The sequence below is a fragment of the Procambarus clarkii genome, chromosome 9, assembly GCF_040958095.1.
Source record: "Procambarus clarkii isolate CNS0578487 chromosome 9, FALCON_Pclarkii_2.0, whole genome shotgun sequence".
NCBI classification, from domain to species: Eukaryota; Metazoa; Arthropoda; class Malacostraca; order Decapoda; family Cambaridae; genus Procambarus; species Procambarus clarkii.
Genome location: NC_091158.1, coordinates 16,264,490 through 16,281,228, shown reverse-complemented (window position 1 = coordinate 16,281,228; position 16,739 = coordinate 16,264,490). Strand labels below are relative to the sequence as shown.

Sequence of the window (16,739 nt, the reverse complement as noted above, 5' to 3'; positions counted from 1 at the left end):
TTACTGAGCTGTTTATTTAAATTTTTTAAAATACAGTAAATGTTTGCAAGTGATTGCACTATTACATGGTAAAAAGAAAATTTCATCATAATGGATAAATTTCCAATGAACTTGCAAAGCTGATGCCACACTATGAAAATTTGATACCTATGAATGCGGCTCATGACCTCTGCCTATCGAGGAATCTGGACCTCCCCCACAGAAAAAGACAGATGTAATTTGTCCACAAGTGGACGAATGTGAACAACCACATTCAGTAGTCGGCAACTATAGATCAGTGTCCCTTTCATTTATTGGTTATATCTCAAGATAATCTTGACGAATTGTATTTTTTTTTACATGCATTTGTTATTATGGTTGCCAATATGGTTTTAGGAAAGTTCTGCTGCTCAAGCTAAACCCCTTCCACTAAGTGGCACTGGACACTTGGGCGTTGTTACCGGACACCACCACCAAGATCAGCCGTGTTGTTGCGTTGGATATTGCAGGCAGTCTTTGATCGGGTATGGCACCTTTGTCTGCTTGCAAAGCTTCAAGCACTGGATCCATATCAGACTCCATCTTCAAGTATGAGCTCATAGTGAAAGCCACTTAATTGGTTCCAGTGTACCATAGATCAGCATACTTCCGTTGATGTAATTACTCTACAACAAATCTTTTCTCATTCCTTTCTAGCCTATGCGGATAAATGCACTTGAACTTTTACCTATAGAGTAAAAAGAGAGGAATTTTTTTATTGCTACAAGGTATAATAAATCACAAACTTGCATAAATTTCTTCCTGGGGAAAGGCCATGGTAGGTTACACTTCTAAGAGAAAATACAGGCAATTATCATAACTAAAATGCAAGACGTTGAAACGGGGGAAAAATATAGGGTGCTTACGACGAAGCCAACATCTTGGGGACTAAGTTTGATTCGTTAATAATCATGAGGAGCCAAGCAAGCAAGGCAACCAAGAAACTTTCAGCCCCAGGTGCATTTCATATATTCAACAGCATGGGTTGTGATTCATGCAAGATTGCTTGCATCTACAATATGGACCCCAGTCTTGGATGACCTGCCCCCAGCATTCATACAGGAAGACTTCTCTAGTCTTGATTTGTCAGTACAACTGAGCCTTTGACACCAGATGCTGTATATATGGGTGGCCTTAACATTACATACAAGGCCTATATTCTCAAGACTCTCCACCCGGCCCAACTTTGCAGACAACCACATCATAAGGTTCTCAAACCACAAACAGCCTCATGCCGGCTGTACCATTTTCGAAATCACTTGCTCATTTGCCGATGGAGTGATGTTCACTCCCTTCATCCCTAGACTGACTCATTTTAAACATCTTTGATAACAGTTATGCATGAAATTAAATCAAAACTGAATATATAGAGACTCGGCACATAGTTGGTTCCAACTTCATCCTGTTAACATGATTGCAACTTGGCACTAAAAAACTGTTTAATCCAAATGAAAATAATTAGTTCATCAAAAAGAGTAACTAGGGGTCAAGCTTCAAATGAACTGGATAATAGCTCTTAGCTTGCCATTTCATTAAGAAAAGCAATGACATTCCTAATGAACCTTATTAACTTAATATGTTATGTAAATAAAAGGGGGTAAAATGTAGGGCTTTGCCACTCCAGTGGTGAGCATTATAATGACAATTATAGCACATGGATGAGACAAGCACACGGTGTGCTGAAAACCATGCACAACAGACAATAGTTATCTCTGAAAGCTTATTTTAGGTGTCATTAAGGCCATAGTGAGAAAATTAGTTACCAGCATTTTGTAAACTCAAGTCAATTATTATACAGTAAATACAGCCAAACAATTGCCACCAGATATCATCTGAAGGAAACCATTACTGCACATATAACATGGTAATTTAAATATTCGTCTACTATTATTTCTCCTATGTTTGACATGCATAGCAGGTTGATTTCAAATAGGTGATATTTTCCTTCCTTTGAAGGAGACATGCAAATAAGACACCAACTGCAAAGCTTAATTTTATTGCTAAAGACATATAGATCGCCCTGAAAATTTAGAAGATTCCCAAAGTAAACATTTAGCTGGTTGGGAGTATTTCCTAAAAAAATAATAATAATGCTGGAACCCAATACACACCAGGAATATGCTAATAGTCTAGAGTTCCTATTCCTCTTGACTTCTCCGAACACAACGAGCTACTTTCTTCTTAAAGATATTGTAATCTTCACGCCAGTCTTTCTGTAATTTGGAAAATATAGGCAATCAAAATTTTGATATTTATTATGGGGTAACATTAATATGATACCTCAATTACATAGCACAGTACAAAATTGTCATATTTGAATGGTTTGGAGAATGAAGTCACATGGCCAGGAAAAACGGTACAGCAAAAGTTACCTCAATTCCCTTTAACCCCTGCACTGCGCATCTGTTTTTGGAAAAAACTTCCTTGTGCAATTGTTAAGCACATTTTTGTTGTTTTTATAAGTGGTCAGGAAAAGTTAATGTCAAAATGTTTCCAAACTCAACTATTTTCATTTCAAAACACAAAGTGATGAAAACATTAAAAAACATTAAAATATAGCTTAAGTAAAAATAAACTCAACTCTCAAAACAACATTTGTTGTTTGGCGCAGTGCAGTGGTTAAAAAAAAAAGCTAGTGTAGAAATGTGAATTACCTTAAAACACAGCACAGTCCATCAAAGACTGTGATACTTTACATTATGAAGAACAAAGTAGGTAACCTTACAACAAATGTAAGGTTATAAATTTCTTATAAAATTTAATTTTTATTGTACTATTAATCTTTCCATTGCAAGAGTCGTACAAAGACAGCCTCGGCATATGTGACCAACCTGTACCAGTCACCTAGGGATGATTGAAGATGCCATGCAAGATTTAAAACACCTACAAGTACACTGGGCTCATCAGTATCTCAGGCCTCCAATAAACAGATGCCTTTTTTTTTTAAACTGTAAACACTGTTCTTGAATGTGAAGGCCTTGATACCAAGTAGGTAACCAAGGGTAGTGAATGCAGCATGAGCTAACAGCAGTTGTTCAGTTTGTGTTCACAGCATAAAAAAAAAAAAAAAATTATTATTATTTTGCAATGACTGAATCATAGACGATCTTGAATGTGATAAAGACTGTACAATGTTCAAATATCGTTGAACACAATGATTATGATGCTCACAGCACAATGCAGACAGCCACTGTTTGGTGCATCTAAGTATCTATAAACGACAGCTCATTTTCCTTTAAAAAACAAACTTGTGGAAAATTATTAATTTTCAGCATTTAGTGACCAGGATTCTGATCGTAGCAACATTGTCCTATTTTTCTCATCTTATCCTATTTCACTAGTTATTGCCTCATCTCTCTGTTCCCTTTATATAATTTCCTACACATAATTTCTCAGCTCCACTGACTTTCACTTCCTATCTCCCATATCTAATCTAGACGTGTGTATCCTCTTCCTGTTCTTATACAATTGTTTCCCCATCAAGTTCTAAGGTCTTGTCTTCCATGCATACTAGCCTAACCACTCAGATTTCTTTACCCTTCTATGATATTCAGAAGTGTTCTTACTTTCTCTAGTGATCTAACACTAGTTTCCATCTGTTCCTCCACATTTCTTTTTCTGCTCCTTCTCAAACTTCATTTTGTTGTTTACATACTTCCATACTAGCCTCCCCATCCATATTTTCTGTCAAGGCCCATCTGGTATGTCTCCCTCCTTCCTACTAATAATCTCCTTGGAATCTGGATGAGTAGTTAGTTCTCACCTTTTCTCCTCTTACCTTAACATTGATATCTCCAGTCTGCTATATCCTAAGTCTGTGCATCAATAATTTCAAGGCTCTACCAAGTACAACCTCTTACCTCACACGACAACTAGGAAAGTGGCAAGATTACTTGTGCATATTTTCTATTTGTATTGCAGGAAGAGATTCAATCTCAATGTCACCCTTGCAAGTTTTTTTTTTGTTAAGTTTAAAACTTCCAGTAGTGTTAGCATGCAATCTTGACAAATTTATTACAACTACAGTATATTAATTGTCAAATTGTGTTATTCTTTATAACCATTTGTTTGTTAGATTGAAACTATGATCACAAGAATGCTTATTTCTAGTTTAAAAAATGATTCTCGAATGTTTTTTTTTTTTTGCATTTTATCACCTCTTAAAATTTTGATTTGTCTCGAGGCTTTTAATCTTTCTTAACCGTTCATATTTCTTAATACTGAATATGGATTATTGGTATGGATTTTTGAAGAATCCATTTTTATGCATGCGCTTGGCACTATACCATGGCTGCATACTCCAAAACCTCAAATAATGAAGGTCTGAAAAAGGAGGGGAAAAAAATGTGAACATCACTCCAGATAAAGAAAGCAGCAGAATTAGGGGATCAAGCAAAAGCTGGTGGCAGATAAAGGAATAAATGCAAAAGTATTGCATGCAGGATGAGTGCCTTGCTCATCCTATAAATGTTAAAATTTATAGTCAAAAAGTTTTTTGTCAAAACATCAAAATGTTTGGCTACATAGCAGGGCCAAACTGATCATAATACATAGCAATGGCCAAGGAAAACACATGTTTGAGTGTTATGGTGCCATGTTTACCCATTGAGGAGGAGGGTAAAAGGTGCAGTTGTAACAACTAAAGATGGAGTCACTACAATCACCAGTGGGGGCCTGAAGTTTAACCTTGTCAAGAAAGTGGGATGAGAAAGGAGAGAAGTGTTTGGGATAGCCAAAGATGAAGCCTGGTCTGGGCCCAACATAGCTGGAGCTATGGAGCCTGAAATTATGCCACTGTCCGACTAGTTCTAGAGGTGAACTACCACATCCTGGTAGTTCACCTCATGAGCTTCCATTAGAGAAGTTGTTTTAGTTAGTATATATAATATTTTCAAAAGTTTGGACTCCAGAGCAGAGGACTACCACCTACCTTGGCAGCAAGGAAAGCCTAACACTAGCTGGTGCAGAAAAAGGCGCATTATCCCAAGCAGTGCTCCCCTTTTTTAACAGTGTAGTCCAACTGCACTGAACATTCTCCAACACCAGTGCAGAGACATCTTTCTCCTCCTTACCCCAGCCCAGACAACCAACCTCCAAGAGTAGGTTTCCACCCCCCCTTCCTAACTGGCGACCCATCCAGCGGATGGTCAGATACTGGAATGGGTACTCTACACTGATCTCATTCGCATGCTCAATGTCTGGAGAGGAAGTCAAGGCAACCCCTACTAGCCCCAGGAAGTTGTACATTAGCCCCCCCCCCCTTCACTAAAAAGGGAGACATTTGAGGGGAGAGGATAGTTTTGCATTAATGATATTAAGACATTTTTAACATGTCAAATTCTGGAAACTTTCAAGCTAACTCTTATCACAAAACTTCCTGGTCCAGTCATTGAAATCTTGCATACTGTTAATGTTTCTGAACATAGGCATCATTAAATACATAGTGATGCACATGAAATGGTGCACATTTTCTTAATAATGCCTAGAAGATGGCTAAGGCTGTCAGGATTTTTTCCCAATATGGCAAACATTTGCCAGGGGTCTAATATCAAATGACAACCACAGAATATTTAGAAACTTTGATCAAGAAGCACATTAAATAATTTACAAACAGGAGCAGCTTAAGTGGTTAAGACACAGAATGAGACGGTTTAATCCTGTCATGCATCTTACAGACGAAATCATACAATTTTGTTTACACTACTCTAATCTAAATGGCAAATCAATATTTAAAAAAAATAAAATTATTGACTCTTTCTGTTAAGTCCAATTAATTGTGTAATCTTTCCACTTTCTGCATCAATTTACAAGGTAAACTCTTCCTAATAACACAGGGTCACTATTACCAATTGAAGTACTATACAGGGATCCTAAATTCTAGATTTCTTCCAATGTCCTACTAAATACCATGTGTAAAATTCCTAGTGTAATCACATGCATGCAAGAGTGAGAGCGAGCGCGAGTGTGAGAGAGTGAGCGAGTGAGCAGATAAATAACAGTGTGACCAATAAACAGAAGCGTACATACAAATGTGCCATGGTAATAGCAAAGAAATGAGGAAGCATTTCTGGCTTATTAAGTCTTATGTTTCAAGACTTGCAGAGGCACAATTTTTTTAAGTAAAAAGGCACAAGGCATATAGACAAGGGAAAACTTTAATTAGTTTAAATTTGAATTGTCTTACTTTAAGTAGCTGCTAGTAAATAATTTAACTATAACATTTCCCCTGAAAGCACCTGTCAAATATACAGAATATAAAAAGGGGCACCATATGAATAGAAAAGGAGAATCAGATAGTGTAAGAAGAAAATCACTTTAAACATGAACAGCAATTCATACCGCTGCATCGACATTTGCTGGACTTTCATCATTAGGGTCTGCTAGCATACTGATGACTGAGATAAGGATGGTCTCGACTGTATGCACGGGAAGCCAGCGTTCTGAGGCCTTTTCATAACCCCATTTGTCATCCCCTGGTTCGTGGAGGATTGAGATACACACATCTCCATTCTTCTCAACTGTAATTTGGGGAATGAATTAAGTTTCTGGTAACACTAGAGCAGACAATAGTATAAAGTGCAGATGGTATGAAGTAGGCATACTACATGCATATACCTTTTGACCATATTGTCAAAAGATTAGCAGATGCAGTTTAATACTGACAAATGTAAGGTTTTGAGGCTAGGTGATAATGATAGTTACTAGATACGAGCTAGATGGTGTTGAATGCGCAAAGTCGGATTGCAAAAGGGATCCGAGAGTTATGATTAGAGAGAATTTAAAACCAAAAAAATAAATGCATAAATGTTCGTAATAAGGCAACTAGGACACTGGGATTTATTTCTCAAAGCGTTAGTAATAAAACACCTGGTGTTATTCTTCAGCTTTATCTTGCTCTTATTAGGCCCCATTTAGATTATGCAGTTCAGTTTTGGTCGCCGTACTATAGAATGGATATAAATTCACTAGAATGTGTCCAGTGTAGGATGACAGTTAATCCCGCAAATTAGAAACCTGTCACATGAAGAAATAATGACAAAGCTTAATTTACATTCGCTAGAAAGGCAAAGAATTAAGGAGTGACATAAGATGTGTACAAGTGAATAAATGGGCATAACAAAGGGAGATATTAATAAGGTAATAAAAGCATCAACACAAAATAGAACATGAAACAATGGGTATAAACTGGATAAGTTTAGATTTAGGAAAGACCTGGGTAAATACTTGTTCGGTAACAGGGTTGTTGATTTGTGGAACCAATTACCGAGTAGCACAATAGACGTAAGATCCCTTGATTGTTTCAGGTGTAGGTTAGACATGTATATTAATGAGACTTGAGTGGATATAAATAGGAGCTGCCTTGTATGGGCCAATAGGCCTTTTGCATTTACCTTCATTCTAATGTTCTTAAGGTAAAGTCTAGTGGAGACTTTCCTACTGAAATTGAAAAGGTAATTGCAATATGCAATTTTGTAGAATTTTATTGCAAGCAGATTACAGTATATGGTTCTAGCCATGACATGTGAATAAGCAACATTTTCTTCGTGTGGTAAGACTTGACTCAACTAAGCTATTATTCTCATACATAGATCCCTAAGCTAATGTAGTTTCTGCAAGAAGGTTGGTAATCCAAATTCAGTAATTTCAAAGTTCTTGTACTTTTTAACTAAAAATTTGGGTTAAAAGTTTATTTTCACTTTTTTTTTTTTGGATGTGCACATGGAAAATATGAATTACACAGGTTGTAATACAAAATGTTTTGAACTAGTTCATTCTGAACATTCCTGACAAGAAATTTGGCTAATATGAATGGAAGGGGGGGTATTACTAAACATGATTCAGATTACTGAATGTAGATACAGGTAGTATGTCTATTTCAGTTATTACCAATGATGTAAATATGAATATAATACACACATATGGATGTTTTGGAGTTAACCAAGAGCCATGACAAAAATGTTGCAATTGTTTTTAATAATTACTTACTATGCAATGAAATTAGTATGTACCAGTGGGCTATAATTCTCGAATCAGAATTTGAGCTTTCTCACCAATGTTTTAATTTCTAGATGACATTCCCGACCATAACAGCAGCAAAGAAGTGGGTTAGGTTATCTTGAGATGATTTCGGGGCTTTAGTGTTCCCGCGGCCCGGTCCTCGACCAGGCCTCCACCCCCAGGAAGCAGCCCGTGACAGCTGACTAACTCCCAGGTACCTATTTACTGCTAGGTAACAGGGGCATTCAGGGTGAAAGAAACTTTGCCCATTTGTTTCTGCCTCGTGCGGGAATCGAACCCGCGCCACAGAATTACGAGTCCTGCGCGCTATCCACCAGGCTACGAGGGTTGCTACGAGGGTTGCAACAAGGGTTGGTATAAAACTTGGGATTTTTTTTAAATCCAACCTGGGTGGGTTGAAATTTTATCTATTGAATTAATAGATAAAAAAGTTTTATAAATATCTCCCAGGGGGTTTAAATTAAAAATCCTGACCAGGGTGGGCAAGTAGGTAGTTACCACACCAACCCCAAGGCCTGGTCGAGAATTGGGCCTCGGGGACATTGAGCCTCGAAATCATCGCAAGGTAAGGAACCATGGTTGCAGCACTTTCTTTGAGCTATGCCACTAGCAGATTAACATGCAATATAGGTGCAGGCATTACAGTGTAAGCCTATATGTAGCACTCTTAATCACTGTCAGCTATGTGAAAAAGTGAACATATGAACTGTATAACAATAATACTCCTACACGATGAGTCTGAAAACTATGCCAATTGGTCTATGGACCCAATGACTTGCCAGAAAAGAGATTTTCTTTCTATCGACTTGAAGAATGGTCCAGGATGGACCGAAATGTCGTCGTCCCTTCACCTTTCTAGTGTGTGGTCTGGTCAACATACATTTAGCCACGTTATTGTGACTCATCGTCTGCACAAGCACCATTCATGATAGATGCATGTTATGGTTAAAAGCAAGGTTGGCATAGTAGCTATCCACTTGGACCTAACATTGAACGTGGACAGAAGTCAACATATATTGGTAGAGAGATTAAAATTATGGACTGAATTTAATATTAACAGAACTACTAGAAGCTGAGCATAGACCAAGCCAGTAAAGAAAAGCAAGCCACACATTGAAAGCCCTGATTAGTAAAAGCATCACACTGTACAAGCAGAGATGCTATAAAGCACCTCCACTTGTACAGTTACTTCGATGCACACCTCAGTTGCTTTTATAACTTTTTAGCCTTCCCTTCTACTGCCTATAGCCTGTCGTGTAACTTAAACATTCTCTTCCCTACAGCAGTTACTTAAATGCCCACTACTTATTAATGGTTTATATATGATTGTTTTCACACGTTTCAGATCCCTTTTTAGGCCCTACAGAGCCTCCATTATCTTTTCCTAGACATCTTTAACCAATAACTAAACCCCTTTCTCTAGCCCATGTATCTCCATTTTGCATCATTTTCCCTTCACTTCCACATCTTCATATAATGCTGAATGGCCCATTCTCAATTTCAAAATTTCTCTGAGCTTGGCTATGTTGCTGTAATTTTTCTGGGCTTTCTTTTTCTCTTTCAAGTGTCTCCCAAGAGACACTTTTGAGACTGTTTAACCATGATTCTTCCAAGTACTGTACACAATTTCTTTATTTTACATTTCGTCACCACTATCTTTCACATCTCTTTCCTTACCCTACTTTATCTGACTCTAGTTTACTCCTTATATTCTCTGACCAATAGCTGGCACTTAGCTCCTTTTTTGTTGCTCAGCTATCTTTTGTCCTTCCAAGTAATTTGTTGAACTCTGGATGTACTAGTCTTGTTTTCCTTCTTTTTCAGTGCAATTTGTATTATTTTATTAAAAATTATCAAAATCCTGTGCTGTTTATTTTTGCTTTTCTAAATATAATATTTTTGTGTATCACTGCAAGGAAGTGTTGGAGGTGGTGCAGATAGAGGGAGGTTAGTGGGCAATGTATATAGAAGGTTGAAAGTAAATAGGAATAATAATATTTGTTTTGAATGTAGATGACATTCCTAGTGTGACGTCTCTATGTACAACATGGTAAAGATTAATGATCACAGATTAGTGTCTTTTTGTGCTCGTGTATGTGATATTATGTAGTATAAATGACAGGCAGGCAAGGACAGAGGTAGAGGCAAGGACAGAGGTAGAGGCAGGGACAGGCAGGCATAGACAGGATAAAGCATTCACCTTCCCCTGCCAACATGTCAGATGGATGAAATGTTATTTACACACTGCTTTGGTGAGCAATTTGTGTAGCGAGGCCAGAACATTACTGACCACTTATAATTCCCTGGGCTGTCTAAAAGGAGATAAGAGTATCTGAAGTGGGTTTTGGGAGTGGTAGTTCTTTCTCCACAAAGTCAGTGTGGAGCTAGTTTCAATCAGGGCTTTCAGTAGATACAGTGTGGTATTGTAGTCAAGAGTTTGCCTGCCACAATATGGGATGGACATTTGGCCCCCCCCAATGGCGCATAAAAATATACAACATTTATGAATGTACGAGTAAATTTTAAATTGTAAGAGAAAGGTCTATACTGTCAGTCTGCCTAAAGTTGGAGGCTAGATGCCTGGGGTTAGCCTCACTCAACTTCGCAGGGGAAATGGTCTGGAGTACAGGACAAACAGGCTGGTTGGAGTTGGTGTAAGGTAAGTGCTTTAAAAAATATTAATAATTATTGAGATCTCCATGCAGTTTTCATGGAGTAGAAGTGTGAAATATTTGTTGTGATCATCTCCCCCCCCAGTCCCCCAAGATTTGGGGGACTGGGGGGGGGGGAAATGCCTGTCAGTTTGAGGTTGGAAAGGTGAGGGGAGGGGAAGGGAGAGACAATATTCAGATGAGAGGGATGATGGGGGATATAGGGAGAGGATATTAGATAGTGTCGAGATAGTGTACACACACATCTATCTATAGTTTAATTCACCTTAGGCTCTAGGAGCCTCCAAACACCTGACCTCCATCCCCATAGCAAGTCTATCTATATTATGTTAGGGTATAGTACAGTATAATATAGCAAGATGCTTGCTCTTAATTTCTCTACATCATGCACCTTGAAATTTTTTGTCAACATATGAAAGTATTTGTTTCATTTTTTGTGGATACTGAAGCATAACATGATATAAATAAATAACTTGTTTTACACCTCCCCCCCTAAATTTCTATCGATCAAGGAATTAGTTAAAAAATAAAAATTAACTTAATTTCTGAATTGTTCAACCCAGAGGTCTGCTTACCCTCCTGGGAAATGATGCCTTAATAACATGAGAATATAGCCTCCCACCTTTGTAAGCTGCTAGAATACTCTCATGATGCCACGTTGAATACCAAATTTAATGATCCTTGCATACTCCTAATGAGAATTTATCATAACGTCAAATCATAACAAATGCTCCAAGTAGTCTCACATACTGAAGTATGACAAATTTTGTAGTATAAAATCAGCTTTCAAAATGAAAATTAAGACTAGAAAAAAAAAAAAAAAGGGATAGAGTACTAGCATAAAACACTTCAACACTCACAGCTGCAAGTTACAAAATTAACTTACTGTTTGGATGCCAAATATCTGTAATGAACTTCATTTTGGGTGGCCGAAGAGGATATTCTCGTGGAAATATTAGATGCGCCTTAAAAAAACCTCCTTCACTGCAAGAAGAAAAAAATAATAAAATAAATAAAAACAATCACTGCTCAGTAAAGGTAATTTTTCCATATAAATCCTTTGCTTTCTCTATGAATAACCATCCTGCCATATATTTATTTTGCATCATATTGCCTGCATATATATAATCAACACTGCAATATTCCTTTATTTCAGTCCAACTTGCAAGTGTATGATACAGTTCCATAATGCATTGCTTTGTACAGAGCATAGGGAGCATATCTCAGATTTGGTTGTGAAAGATTTGTCTTCCCTAACATTATATTCAGAACACAAGACTCCCTGACACACCATCTCCATTTTCTGGTAAACTCATTACAAAATCTTGCTTATTGGCTGGCTGATAGAATCCTACACAGCAATTTCTTGTATTTTGAACTGTTATGGCAGCAGGATATTAAGCATTTTTAACCCAAAATTTGGAAATGAGGAAACAACCTTTAATGTTTACACCCGCTACAAAACCAGAGTGCCATGTGCTGTCTCTCGAACAACTGGCTGTTAAGATGTGTCTCTTGCCATGGTGAATAGGCCTAAGTTGAATTGTAGGATTGGTGTCTATACTATATATACTGAACAACCAAGATGACATCATACAACTATGTACATATAGTACAGTACATCATTACTGTACCCCACCCCTCCATTTCCCATTTCCATGGGGTTGGGGTGCATGACCTAAGGAAAAAGTGCAAGCAGTAACATAGTAAAAGGTAATACAATTTGTAATATAACTCATCCATTATACTATTCATAATGTATACCATACAGAAAACTGAACACCAATTCATTCAAGCAGTCATTCGCAAACAGCACCCCACTGCGTTATGTTCTTTTAACAAAACTGACACTTGCAGGAACTCTCATTTATAAAACTAACTAGAAGTACAAGAAGCAGAAACAGAACACTAATATAGTACAATGAAAAATTCCTTACTAAAGCTGTGTCAGGTGGGCCAATAATAAGAACTTCCCATTTGAAGATGTCGTTGTCATCAATTAGTCCTGCAGAGAAGCCCTCCACTGGATTCTTATTTAACTCTGGGGAAAAAGAAAATAAACATTTATGGAGCACTGACCAAGATAAATGATAATTCTAAAAGAGAGAAAAAAACTAAATTACCAGAAAATGTTATCAATTATAACTACCGTATCATTAATGACCAGATTTACTTCAGTATCGAAAGTCTTACAACAGAATGGGCAAATAAGTTAAATTCTCAACTTTTTTCAGGGTAAAAGGGCAAGAAATGCAGGGGGAAAGGACAAGATGAGAGGATGACAAATGTAGGGGGGGGGGGGAAGAAAATGAAGAGTGAGGGGAATGGCAGAAAAGGTGGGTAAAAAATGCAAGCTGGGGAAGAGGGGTATAGAGAAAAAAATAAGGGAGGGGGGCCAGAAAGATGGTCAAAAAATGCAGGGGGGGGGGGGCAGAAAGGTAGTCAAAAATGCAGGGTGGGGAGGGGGGGAAGAGGGGGCAAAAGGCAGAGTGAAAGACATTAATTTCTATCTTATAAAATGTTAAGAATGGGGAACAACTGGTTCACAGTCAATGATGTGCTCAAAGCAGAATTGTAGTTTATTTACCATTACTGTGAACTGCGATACCAATTCTATAGTACAGTACTGTAATTTATGAAATGTAGTTTCTAAATCAACAATTGTCTATATTTAAATTTTTTCCTGCTCCGTAATTCTGTAGCTCCATTTAAATAATTTGTTTCCACAAACCTGGAGATTTTACTTACCATTATCTCAAAAACTCCATTGTTAATGCAACTGTTCTAGACCTATTTTTTTGTTGCCATACCCTTTCCTATCTTCCTTTTGGTGTGGGGCCATTTGCCACCATTATCTTACCAGTAAGCTTTTTCTACACATTAGAGCACATTGTTGGCAATACCAGTACTGTACATGGTATTTCTTTATCAAATATGGATAACCTGAAATTAAGCCTACAAAAGTAGAGCATGGGCTTATGAATTTGTATCGCAAAATCTGTAAAGTTTGAGTTAATATTTGATACTGGGTAGCTAAACCCAAGATTAAATACAATTCTTTTAAGATTTCACTTATTTTTATCATCTTCTGCAACTGACGACAGTATTGGTTCCAAGCCACAGCACCGTACCGACTGCACAGAAGGTCCAGCAGTACTAGTATTAAAAAGTACTGACAAACCAATATGCTCGCAAATATCTCAGTCAAATATTGCAGTAACTCATATTGCATGTGATTATCATGGTAATGTACAGAAACATTGGCTAGTCATGGCAGTAACTCACACTGCATGTGATTATCATGGTAATATACAGAAACATTGGCTAGTCATTGCAGTAACTCATACTGCATGTGATCATCATGGTAATGTACAGAAACATTAGGTAGTCATTGCAGTAACTCATACTGCATGCGATTATCATGGTAATGTACAGAAACATTGGCTAGTCATTGCAGTAACTCACACCGCATGTGATTATCATGGTAATGTACAAAAACATTGGCTAGTCATTGCAGTAACTCATACTGCATGTGATCATCATGGTAATGTGCAGAAACATTGGCTAGTCATTGCAGTAACTCATACTGCATGCGATTATCATGGTAATGTACCAACACCTAGATAATTTTTTAATCTTAACTATATAAGACAGTAGTGTTCTATAAATTACATAACACGCCTGGGTATTTGTCTTGTCACTTATTAAGAGGCACCAGATACACAGCCAAGTACCAGGGTGGTTGATGGGGGAGTTACCGACTTACACACCCTGGGTGGCATTTTTAGTTTATTAAACCAAGGTGGGTCTATATAAAAAAAGTAAAAAATCCTGAATATACAGCAACTTAGTTATTTGTATTTAAACTTAAACTTGCATTTAGTAATCAATTGATTAAATGGATAAAAGTCTAGCTCAGGTGGGATTGGATTTAAAGAGAAAACCTGGGTTATTTACCAACCTTCTATCAGCTGCATAAAGTTCTGACAAAAGTTAACAATTACTGTATGTAAACTTGCTAATCAACCCTGAACCAGGTATTGTACCCTCAATATTTGGGTCATCAATTCTTTGCAAGATCAATGTAAATATTTTATTTGAAAATAAAAGCAAAACCAAAATTAGACTCCTCCATTTACACCTATAAATTATATTTCTGTGTACATATGCACACTTCAGAGGAATGTGTGATTGGTTCACACAATATATTATCAAGCAAAACTACATATGGAATATTGCATATTCAAGATGGCCACCTCCTAAGGCACTTATAAAGATAACACAGTATTCACGTGAAGCCAAATATAGGAACATACAGCTTATGATATATTAAAGGTGCAAATTTCTTTTCTGTATGGTTTCAAAAATATATTGTCAATTTTAAAAAAGGTGAAAATGTCATTAATTGTTAACTGCAAATGCAAATTAACTGATAAATCCTGAAAACTAGGCATTTTATATACATGTTATCTTAGCAGTTGGATGGGTCTCAATATTAAAGAAAAATCTATTCAATAATTGATTTTTGTTTACAGTAGCAGAGATATTACACAAAAATAAGAAATCAATGTCTGCTCAAACCTCACCCAGTTTGGATAAAAATATTTTTTGCATTTCTAGCTTTAAATCTAGAAAGAGCCTATGCAAGTACAAATGGCCAAGCCAGTATTTTTTTTAATACAGTACTTTTGATTTGGATTTAGTATTGATTGGATTTTTTTAAGTTTTCAGCCAGAAATGTGAAAAAAATAAAATGCAGGAAAAACTTTCGTCACAAATTAATGACAATTTCACCAATGGGCTTTTGTACAAAATGGGAGCAATGTTTGGTGCCTACAGAGCAAGAGAATACAGGTTAAAATAAATCCACACAGTCTAGTAGATCCAATGTGCTGGAAATTAATAATAATAAAAAAAAATCATAAATAAAAGATGCAGTCTCTCACTGATGACCCATGTAATTAATCATGATGCAGCCAGGGCAGCTTTAAGAAATGCACCTTCATTTCTTCCAAACCCAGAAATATAACAAAATCTGACGGTAAATAATAGATCACATCAATCGGTAGACCACACATGACCCTGAGAAGCTCTGGTCATGTTTTCTGAGAAAAAGACACGGATCACATTTACCTCTGAAAGGAAATTAACATGGCGATTTTCTCACCTAGCTTTCCCTACCCGGTCACTACTCCTGCCATCAAATGGGCCCAAAGGTGATATAGACCGGTCATGAATATTACAGGAGGTACAACCATGCTTTGTCCCCCCCCCCCTCTCTCTCTCTCTCCCCTGTACCCAGCACACGCAAACCATCGTCTGCGTGAAGGACATTTCCCAATTATAAACCCCTCAAAACTACACTCTCTCCGAGGGCAAGCTTGCAGAACACCCGGCCAGACACCTGCGACCTTTACCTGCCAGCTGTTTCCGAAGTAGCAAGGCGCTCTGTGGTTCCCCCATTGTCGGCAATTTAGGCTAAAAGAGTAGAGCCAGTGTGGGTGGTGTGTGTGTATTATCACTGAGGCTGGCAGCACACCCGCGCATGCGCAGGTAACCCGCAGTCACGCCGCACTCACTCATACATACACACACACACATGAATTTCAAAATAATTATATCTCTCTAATATATATACACATATATATATGTATATAAGTCGTCGTTGGTATACACCAAAGAAGTTAGATTTGGGAAATTTGCGGCATGGGAAGGATATTTTCTAGGTGTTCTCAGGGCTCGATTATAATATTTAGCTTGGTGGGTTCAGATATACTTGTGGATTATTAAAGCTAATTATTATTGCATAATAGGTGACATAAAGGCTTGATTTTCATTTATAACATCGTGTTTGGCGAACAACTTAAAGATAATAAGTTTTATAACATGTGAGAGACGCACAAATTCGCAAGGTAATCATGCCCTGGGCTCGTCCGGTTAAACTCCATTAGAAGGAAATTATCGAAGAAAACTATTATACTAAATATAAATATGAAATTACAGTGCATTAAACACCCTGAAAATAGCGTG

General features: G+C 37.3%; 1 protein-coding gene across 1 annotated transcript; it reads right to left on the bottom strand.

Moving 5' to 3' along the window:
• Window positions 1–16,284, bottom strand: LOC123766188 (ubiquitin-conjugating enzyme E2 G1). The gene is made up of 6 exons (XM_069321175.1): window positions 16,127–16,284; window positions 12,630–12,750; window positions 11,596–11,693; window positions 6,358–6,536; window positions 2,130–2,231; window positions 1–706 (listed from the first exon to the last, which is right to left on the bottom strand). Exons 1-5 carry the CDS (start codon window positions 16,170–16,172, stop codon window positions 2,157–2,159), a joined length of 519 nt encoding a protein of 172 aa, XP_069177276.1. The 5' UTR covers window positions 16,173–16,284; the 3' UTR covers window positions 1–706; window positions 2,130–2,156.
• Between the last annotated feature and the right edge of the window lie 455 nt (window positions 16,285–16,739).